This window comes from Hakea prostrata, chromosome 2 (genome assembly GCF_041222555.1).
Source record: "Hakea prostrata isolate BN-2017 chromosome 2, UWA_Hpros_2, whole genome shotgun sequence".
NCBI lineage: Eukaryota > Viridiplantae > Streptophyta > Magnoliopsida > Proteales > Proteaceae > Hakea > Hakea prostrata.
In genome coordinates, this window is record NC_142601.1 from 60484553 (window position 1) to 60494433 (window position 9881).

A 9881-nucleotide genomic window follows, 5' to 3' on the forward strand; every position below is an offset into this window, starting at 1 on the left:
CAAAATTGGACTCCAAAAATTAAAACAAAATTCTGAAATTAAAATAATTAACTAATTATGAAGGGAAATGAACAAATTGCCCCTAAGGAGGTTCAGCTAGCCCCTAGTTGCGCCATCTTGGTTGAGCCTTTGGGTCCAAATTAGGATTTCATCTGGGGGGAATTTTGTGCTTACAGCAGAGGATTGCAATTAAAGACGTAATACAGTTTGCCTAAGCATGTATTTAAGTCTTGACATCAACTCAATACAAGCACCATTCAGTAGGGTGCAAAACAAGAAGACATGTACCCAAGCTCTTCCACTCTTCCACCATGTCCAAAAAGATAGTGCATCTCCCCTTCAAAACTAAACAAAAGTTTCTTCCCCAAATAATGTAAAACCCGAGAGGTAGCTATCGTCACGTGAAACTTCAAAAGAGATTGGAACTTTGCCAGTGAGAGTAGACGAAGATGCTCTACAAAGTTCAATGTCAATGGTTTCAAAGACATAGATGAAACATAATTAGGTAGAGGTAGAGCAACTTACTCAGAAAAATTAAGGATCTTCTTAGCAACTTCGGGATCTGTCTGTGAAGCAGCAGCACCAGAGGAGCTCTTACTTTGCTCTTCCTGGAGGGCAAGCTCTGTTTGCTTAAAGCCCCTCTTCTTAAGATACGCAAGTAGAACTTTCTCAATTTCCGCATCTTCCATCATTCTGCCAAGTGAACCAAAGAAACTGGGAGGATTGCCTATACCTCGAACGTTCCCCTTTCTTTATTTATATCTGCAGTCTATGTTTATCTCTGTTCCTCACCCTCTGCTAGCACAATTAGCAAGTTATGGAATGGGAATCAACAATTAGACAGCAATAATATATTTCAAAAACCTGGCACAATAAATCAGGTAAAATAATTATGCGGTCTGCATAGGTGTTATAGATGCTCCAATAATGAAAAAATGGGTTTATCCTCACAATGCAACAGACAAGTACTTCACCTAGTAACCAAAACAATAGCATGGTGAGTTTTACGCAAGGATTTTCCTAGCAATCTCATAATGGAAATAAACAGGATATGATAGCCTAACACAAAATAGAAACAAACACGAGAACCCAAACACACAATAACACAGCCTAATCATTCAGGACTTTTCCCATCATCAATTATTCATTTTGCTATTCTAAAAGTCAGATTGAGATAGAAGTGGTTCATATTTCACTAATAAGTGCTTCTATGAAAACAGCAACATTTTGTTAAAAACAGCTTGTACATGCAAGGAAATGACAACTAGCAGCTCCAAAATTCATGGTCAACACCTACACGATATTGGCACCTCGATACCGGTAAGTACCTGGGTCTGATGATGAATGAACATAAGTCGGTTGAAATGCAGCAGTTCCAAAGGGAAAGGATAAAAATCAAATTCCATCTCTAGGTTTTACTTATCTCCATCCTCAATTGACATTTACACATCCATGTCCCAACTCCCATGAGGCCACATAAACAAGTAAATAAGGCAGGGGAGTGAGAGAGATACTTATAAAGAAGAACAGACAGCCCCAATCTGCAGGAATGGAGATGCAGAGGAAGGGGACTCAACACCCAATGATAGAGGTTGGAAACTTGCCAGAGTGGCCACTGTAAGCCCACACCAATGCCAAAAGGGATTTCCAATTTCGGTTCCCAAAACCTGTAGGATTCTCTGATTGCAATGGTAGTAGGAAGAGACCTTGGGATTCAAAGTTTGGAAGACAGACTAGTCAATTTTGGTGGGATTTTTCGCATATTGATTTTTTTTTTAATAAGGTTAAGTCATTAGTAAGTATTATACACATTAAACGCAAGCTCTAATAAAAATAATGTTTTTGCAATAGTAAGTTTGGAGACGTCAACAGATCAGGTATGGATACCAAAGGCATTAAACGGGCAATTACATGGACAAATGGCAATAATATTCACATAGAAGAGGAAAAGAATGAAACATCAGAATCAATCAAGTTATGGAAGACTCGTTCACAGAATAAACGGCAAAAAATAAACAATGATGCGTTTCAATTGCCAAAGCCAATCTAAATTGCAATTTAGCAAAGCCAACCAACCAAACAAGATAATGTTGTGATAAACCTAGAATATAACAGATTGCATACATTAAGAAGCTGGGACTCAATTAATATTGCTGGTTCAGGTTTTAATTCTTCCAAGCAACCTTTGTATACGGTTGATTTTCAAGCTTAAATTATTATAACTTCTAAGCAACCATTTTACGAACACCTAAAACTAAAATGCGACATTATCAACCAAGAAAAATCTCCTGTTATAAAGTGAGGATTAGATGCATCCAAATAAACACTTACAGAGTAGTTCCCTTCTGGCTCGCGGAAAGGAGATGATCACTCTGACGCCGCTGCGATATATAGAGTGAATTTCAGCTGACTAACAGCGTAGTTCCCTTCTGGCTGACCGAACGGAGATGGCCACTATGCAGCCGCTGCAATTGATGAGGCGAGAAGTTCAGCTGATTGCTAGTCTGCAATCGCCTGGTTCATGTGTATTGAGAATTTCAGTCGCTACTCGCCGGAATCCAACCTGAAATCACCGCGGAAACTACGACGGAGACGAGAGGGGCTAGGGTACCGTATCGCCTGAGGACGAGGGTTTGGCGCCTTTGTGCACAGCTGGCCAGTAAATCGAAATCTCGTTTAAGGCTTTTTCTTTTTATTTTCTTTTCCTTGTTTTTTAGTTGGGGAAGCAGGGTTCGGTGTTGTAAATTACACTCCCTTTCCCGTCCTATGACGAAATAACATTTTCCACCCTCAGTAGACCTGTCAAAATAATTTGATTAATTTCCACCCTCATTGGCCAAATATTTATTAGTCAATGATGAACTATTGAAAAGTGCTAATGGAGAGATAGTGGAATGGTTGAGAACCTCACTTCTCAATGAAGTCGGTTCAATCTTTACCGCTGGCATATGAACTAACATGTTTGAGACGTGTGTAGTTACTGAATGGACGAAGGGGCGCATATTTCTTTATTGTAATATCTCAAAGGTTATCTATCCTATATCATCATTACATGTGAATTCTTAGCATTACAAACTGGTTAAAGCGTTAGGATTTCGTACTTAGATAAGATCAAAAAAAGTAAAGTTGTTTTTTTTTATTTAGCTAATTTCATCTTTTGGCATGTTGTTCTTTTTTCTCAAGCTAATTTCATCTTTTGGCATACTTGTTGGGAAGCTTGAATGAGTTGGCTGATAACAAAACCTTTCAATCCCTATATAAGGTTGTGATAATTATAGACAACAACAACAACAATAAGCCTTGTCTCAACTAAATGGGGTTGACTACATGGATTATTGTCATTCAATCATTTATATTTGAGGTAATGCTAAAGACAAGGCATAACTTATGCATATTATTTTTATCACCATTTATCTTAAGGTTATCTTAGATTTACCCCTAGCTCTTCTAGTTCATTCAATATGGATTATATCGCTTCTCTATATGGAAGCCTTTATAGGTATCCATTGAATATGGCCGTGCTACTTTAAATGAATTTTTCGAAACTTATCACTCATGGGACCAACTCTAATATTATAATTCTTTATTTCATCCTTAATAATTTTGAAGCTTTAATATGGAATACATCAATCACATAAGACCTCAGACGCACTTCCTCATCTTCATCTACCCTATTTTAATTATTTGGAAAACATTATCCTCTATATCACCTATTTTGTTAATGATTTAACCGAGATATTTAAAAGAATCACTCTGAGGATCTCCTTATCGTTGAGTTTCACTACTTCATTGTCTGCCCGATAATGATTAAAGTTACAAACTAGATATCTTGTCTTATTTTACTTAATTTAAAGCCTATTGATTCAAAAACTGCTTTTCATTATTATAACTTGGTATTAATTCCCACATGAGTCTCATATATCAACACAATATCCTTGGCAAAAAATATACACTAAAGGACCTCGTATTGAATGTCTTTAGTTAATTCATCCATTACAAATGCAAATAAATATGGACTTAAAAGAATATAATAATTTTCACTATTTGATCAAACGAAGGTGTACTTATTTGCTAAAATATTATTTAAGTTTTTAATTTACATTCAAAAATATAATCATTCTAGCATTTATGGAATAATCAATTATGTTTGCTGTCGATAAGAAAAAAAAAGAAAAACATTGCATTTCAGGTGAGAAGCTTTTTTCTACGATGAACAGTTTCAAAGCATACGTACCCCCTTCTTTTTTGATATAATAATGACGTGCAGGTCAATAGTAGACCCATTCAAAAATGGGCCTTAATCCAACTCATAATAAAACCACTAGCGACTTAAAAGGGCCCTCAGGCTTGTCAATTCTAAAGCCCAATATATAGGAAAGCCTCATAGATTCATCTAGACATGGGAAACTCTATGACATTTTCAAGAGGAGAATTTGGTTTTCCTTTTGTTTGCTACTTGGCCGTTCCTTCTCACTTTGAAGTTTGAAGGGTGTCCAAGATTTGCTTAGGTTCTCAGTTAGATATTTTAAATATCTCTCTCTCTATATATATATATATCTAAAAAGCCATGATTTGGACTGGTTTTCAATAATTAAGGAATTCTATCTTTGAATATTATGAACATATAGTTTCAATGTTTAGCATTCCCAAAAAAATATAAAACACTATTTTTGTAAAATATAAAGATACACTCACAGCTACTATCTCAGCCCCCTCTTGATATAATGCATATAGAGCATAACAACCATTGTAAGATTTTTGATAATAAGAAGGTGATTTTTGATCCGGGAGGGTTCCTTGAACGCCTCAAAGCCATTGTGGTTGAGGAGGCTGGTGGGAGAGTTTTTATGAGACTATAATTTGCTTTGTAATATCATTGTATTATTCCTTTTATATATATTTATATATTCTCTTTGCTTTCAACAAAAAAAAAATATATTGTAAGATTTTCACATATAGTGTATTGTACCTAAGAGTTGGTATGGGTCTCCCGATCTCTTTGGTGCAAGGTTCAACGGAGACCATAATGCCTTCGGAGAAGTGATATAATCCAAAAAAAAAAAAAAAAAACCATTGTAAGATTTTCACAGATAGTGTATTGTACCTAAATTGGTGTGCTTATTTTTTCTCAGACTCTACTGAGACAAAGATTGATTCAAAAATGTAGATGGGGTGCAATATATAGATAGTTGGTTAGACTAGCATGGATCATACATAAACGATAACTAAAATGGTAGCTCTAAATTCTAATAGGGTTTTAACTTACTTATCAAACACATAATGGTTTGAGGTGAGAATTTGTAAAAATTACTGGATTTTAAGTTGGTAAGGAAAGATATTATGATAAAGGGGGAAAAAAATTGGCACCATCGGTTGCCATTGTTTTTTAGAGAGGAAAGATATAAAATATCATTAAAGAGAACTTTTTGGAGAAAATAAAGGATCTTTTTACAGTTAATGATGGCACATCAAGCTACTAAATTTTGTTAAGTTTTAACCTGGAACAGCTAGAAGCTAGAAATCCCTACCAAAAAAAAAAAAAAAAAAAAAAGCTAGAAATCATTGAAAAACATTATTATTATAGTGGTGCCAACTGCCAACTTTATTTATTATTCATTAAGATTTTAAAAGTGAAACTTGCTCTTTTCATAGTATTGTGACTAATATCCTACGAGCTGATAGTGTCATAGTGTAGTTTATCTCGGTTATTTATTTTGAATTACTTATATTACTAATGAGCCGGAGCCACTCTTGTTGCCTAAAAATATCTAGTGATGACTAACTTCATGCATTCAAACCTCCCCTCCCCCTCCCCACCCACCCAGAACCCCCCATGCATCAACTTGGTATTATATTAATTGGGGTTGATAAGTTTGGTTTTATATATTGGTTATATTTATCGAATGATATTAGTTAGTAATGATGATCTTTAATATATATAAGTTATGTATGGCTCAAGTTAGAATCATTTGGTGAATGGTCTTTGATTTTTTTTGTTGTATTCTTAACCAATTGTTGTGTCTATCAAGGCGTTCAGGGATGTGACTTGAAGAGGTTTTCCTACCCTTAAAAAAGATAAAAAAATTAAAGAGGTTTGTTAATGCTCAAAAGCCATTTGACTTATCGCAATTAGAATTAATGATTTCATCAATAGTAAAAGTAGGATTATTAAGTTGTTGGTTCTTCATAATTGGTTTTATCAAAAGGGGAATCATGGAATATTTTGGGAATATTGTAACTTAACTCATGTATAAATACTAAGAACAAAATGTAGAGAAATATGCTGAATGCTAGTAGAAATGCCAAGGACTGTTGTTGAGCAGGTCTTACTTGACAGTTGACACCTAACCCCACAGCCATCAAGAGAAAAAGGAAGAAAGGCTGCTTCACTCATGGTCCCCACTTGAAGGTGAGCCAAGGAGCCCCACCTAGCTTGTTTGTGCTCATTGTGGTGTGTGTGTGTGAGTGAGGGAAAGAAAGAGAGAGAAGGGGGGACAGGAGGTGGAGAATAATTGGAGTTTGGAGAACACATTCATTTAAGATAATGTTAAGCTAAACAGGTTGGATGAGAAAGTAGATCTATTTTGTTTTTTGTTCTTTGTTTTGACAAATAATCTGGTAATGGAGTAGAAAGAGAGAAGACCCTTTACACAGCACAAGGCTGGCCGACTAACAAAAGCAAGAACTCATGAAACAACACCTCACAGATCATGCTACACTACAATTGATCAGCCCCAATCGACCACCAGCAGAAAACCCATTTCAGATCAGATCTCTTTTCCGTTACTTGAATTATATAGGTCATCATCAGATATGAACCAGAATTAAACAACCCCATTCATGTAAGACATTATCTGTTAGTATTATTTCAACAACAACCCGTTCGGCTATTCAAAAAGCCCATAGATTGCGAACTCCCACATGCTATGTTGTTAATTAAGTTGGAGGTTTCTCTCTTTTTGGCCTTTGTGTGTATTATAATTGGTTTTGATGATTTTGGGTTGCATTCTCTATCAAACTTCTCTTGCAAGTGGCAACCCCACCCAGCAACCTGACTCATCTTCTTGTCCGATACTCAATTTTGGTTATAATTTAGAGCTCTGGCAGAGCAAGTGGTGGTCCTCTACTTCTACAGTTCTACAATGGGACCAGCAGTCATCGTTCTAGATTTCAACCCTAAATCTGACATCCCACAATACAAAACCAGGGTAACAATGGGCAACCGGCCCATACCACAAACCTAACCCAACCGGCTCACATTAGGACCATTATCTAATGAAAATCAAATCAAACGTTACAGTGCCGCTTTTAGATATTTCTCCTTTTTCGTCTGGTTGGGGAAGCCAAGAGGTTGAGATTTTTTCCCCTTGTTCATAGAGAGAGAGAGGTGGAGATTAATAAAAGGGTTCAATTCAACTGGCAAATCCCAGATTTGTAATAAAAAGATTAAACCAAATTGAAAAATGGCCGGGTAAGATCTGAGGATATAAATCCTGGTTATAATATTTTTGAATCCTTTCCATATAATTGAGTAATTCGTACCATTGATTGAGGGAATCACCGGGTAAGACCATTCAGTTAATGAGAATGATTTTGCAATTTCCAATCTACTCGCTACGAGAAAGAATCGCTAATTAAGAGTAGAATTCATCCACTGCAAATAGCAAACATACATGCACAAACATACTACAGTCGCGAATTTCACGATATGGATAGAACATACATAAACCATGATGTCCTTAGAAGAAAGAAAGAAATGAAACCAAAATGGAAATTGAGAAATTTACAAAGGTCTCTTAAGTTGAAAAATCATAACAAAGACTGCCTACAACAATGAAATCGAACATTTGCCATCTGCAACGAATGCAATTTGCCCGGAAAAATCTCGCTTTTTTGTTTCTTCTACTTCTTCTTCTAAGCCGGCGTTGGATTATCAGCCGGGGAGGTCCAGACGATGTCCTTCAACGCCGGTCTAAGCTCTTTAGAACAGAATTGGTTGTATTCTAGCGTATCTCCACCGTCCTTCTTGACTTCCACCACCACCATCGACGGCCCTACCGTGAAGATATCCGCAGCAATAGCAAGTCTCCCTTTTCTACCCCGCTCTTGTCCCTGCAACTTCACTTTCGAGTCGCTCTTCTTCACGTTGAAGTTCATCGCCTTCCCCACTTCTTCTAGCTTCGATATGACGCTGCTGGCCGGCTTCGTCGTCGCAAATCTCAGCTCCTCCATCTCCTCCCTCTTCTTCTCTTCGAACAACGGAGACAGATCGAACCCCGCGGACAAGGATATTATGTGGAAGGCGTTGAGCGTCTCCGGTTGTTTCTTCTCCTTGGCCTTGTTCGTCTCGTCCTCGCCCTCGAAACTCTCGAATTCCATCTCTTCCTTGGTTAATACCGTCTTCGGCAATGATTTCTTGAACCAGGGCGTCTCCATAAGCTTGGAGGTGGTTATCCGAGTGTTGGGATTCGGATCAAGCAGCTTGGTGATGAGGCGGCGCGCTTCAGGAGAGAACCAGGGTGGACACTTGAAGTCTCCTCTGTAGATCTTCCTGTACATGGAGACGATGTTGTCGTCTTGGAAGGGAAGGAAGCCTGCAAGTAGAACATAGAGAATGACGCCGCAAGACCAGAGATCCGCCTTAGCGCCGTCGTAACCTTTCTTTCCGATCACCTCGGGAGCGACATAAGCAGGTGTGCCGCACGTAGTGTGTAGGAGGCCGTCTTGTCTGAGGTGCTCGGCGAGCGCGCTGAGACCGAAATCAGTGACCTTGAGGTTGCCTTCGTCGTCAAGAAGTAGATTTTCGGGCTTGAGATCTCGGTGATAGACGCCGCGGCTGTGACAGAAATCGATGGCGGAGATGAGTTGCTGGAAGTAGGTTCTGGCAACGTCCTCTCTCAAGCGACCTTTGGCGATCTTGGAGAAGAGTTCGCCGCCTCGGACGAGCTCCATGGCGAAATAGATCTTGGACTTGCTCGCCATGACCTCATGGAGCTCCACAATGTTAGGGTGTTGCACCATCTTCATGACCGATATCTCACGCTTGACTTGCTCCGTCATACCAACTTTGATTACCTTCTCTTTTCCAACAATCTTCATGGCGACGGACTTGCCATTCAGTATATTTCGAGCGAGGTAAACCTTGGCAAAGGTACCATGTCCCAGAAGGCGACCTAACTCGTACTTGCCGTGAAGCACAGAAGAAGAGTTGCCGCCATAGGCTTCATTCTTGTCCGCCATTGGAGAGTCTTTTACTTATCAAACAGAAATTAAAGATAAAGCAGCTTTGAAACGTAAGAGAGAATCGATGACCTTTTTCGCGTGCGTCTGCCGGAGGAATTAAATTACAGTTTGAGGATGAGAAATTGAGAGAGAAACGAATCTACTACCCGTCTTCGACATGTTTACGGTGGCACGTCCTGCCTCCGATGTTCTTCCTGGCCCTTGGTCCGAATTCAGACTTGTATCGCGAATCTCCCACCATCTCTCTGCATTCCCTGGGAACAGAGAAACCTGGGATGGAGAGAGATATTAGAAAACAGAAAGAGAAAGGAGGCAAGTGGGAGCGAAGAGAGAGAGAGAGTCTAAAGAGAAAATTATTAGGGATTTCTGGGATCTGTACTGCGCCTCTCTCGTCTCTTCTTATAAAGCTGTTTCTCTAAGTGTGGAATTACTCAATTGCCCTTGTCCAGTTGGCCGTTGTTGCCTTCTTTCCTTCCGTGTTTCTTACCTCACTTGGACTGGGAGTGACTGTATATGACTCTCTACCCCCAAAAAAAAAAAAAAAAAAAAGGACTGTATATAGACTCTATATGTTCAGGGAGAGCCCTAAATCGAACCTGAACGCGAGGATTTTTCATTCTTCAGAGTAATTAATTAGC

At 38.5% G+C, this 9881-nt stretch overlaps 2 protein-coding genes across 5 annotated transcripts in view; both read right to left on the bottom strand.

Moving 5' to 3' along the window:
- The window catches only part of TAF5 (TBP-associated factor 5), a 31923-nt gene extending 29253 nt beyond the window's left edge, over window positions 1-2670 (bottom strand). For 3 of the 4 annotated variants that reach the window (XM_089145624.1, XM_089145625.1, XM_089145627.1), the window contains exons 1-2: window positions 2332-2670; window positions 526-795 (exon numbers count right to left, since the gene is read on the bottom strand). In XM_089145624.1, coding sequence (XP_089001750.1) covers window positions 526-692 — 167 coding nt within the window. In that variant the 5' untranslated portion in view covers window positions 693-795; window positions 2332-2670. Of the gene's footprint in view, window positions 1-525; window positions 799-2331 lie in introns of all 4 variants that reach the window. The other variant, XM_089145626.1, reaches the window with a different exon arrangement.
- A 5236-nt stretch (window positions 2671-7906) lies between these two features.
- SIP3 (SOS3-interacting protein 3) lies at window positions 7907-9606 on the bottom strand. Its single transcript, XM_089145628.1, has one exon. It carries the CDS (start codon window positions 9238-9240, stop codon window positions 7915-7917), a length of 1326 nt encoding a protein of 441 aa, XP_089001754.1. The 5' UTR covers window positions 9241-9606; the 3' UTR covers window positions 7907-7914.
- Between the last annotated feature and the right edge of the window lie 275 nt (window positions 9607-9881).

What these genes read in the sequence shown, in the direction of transcription:
- SIP3 (XM_089145628.1), bottom strand. Translation starts at nt 9,240, where the DNA reads ATGGCGGACAAGAATGAAGCCTATGGCGGCAACTCTTCTTCTGTGCTT.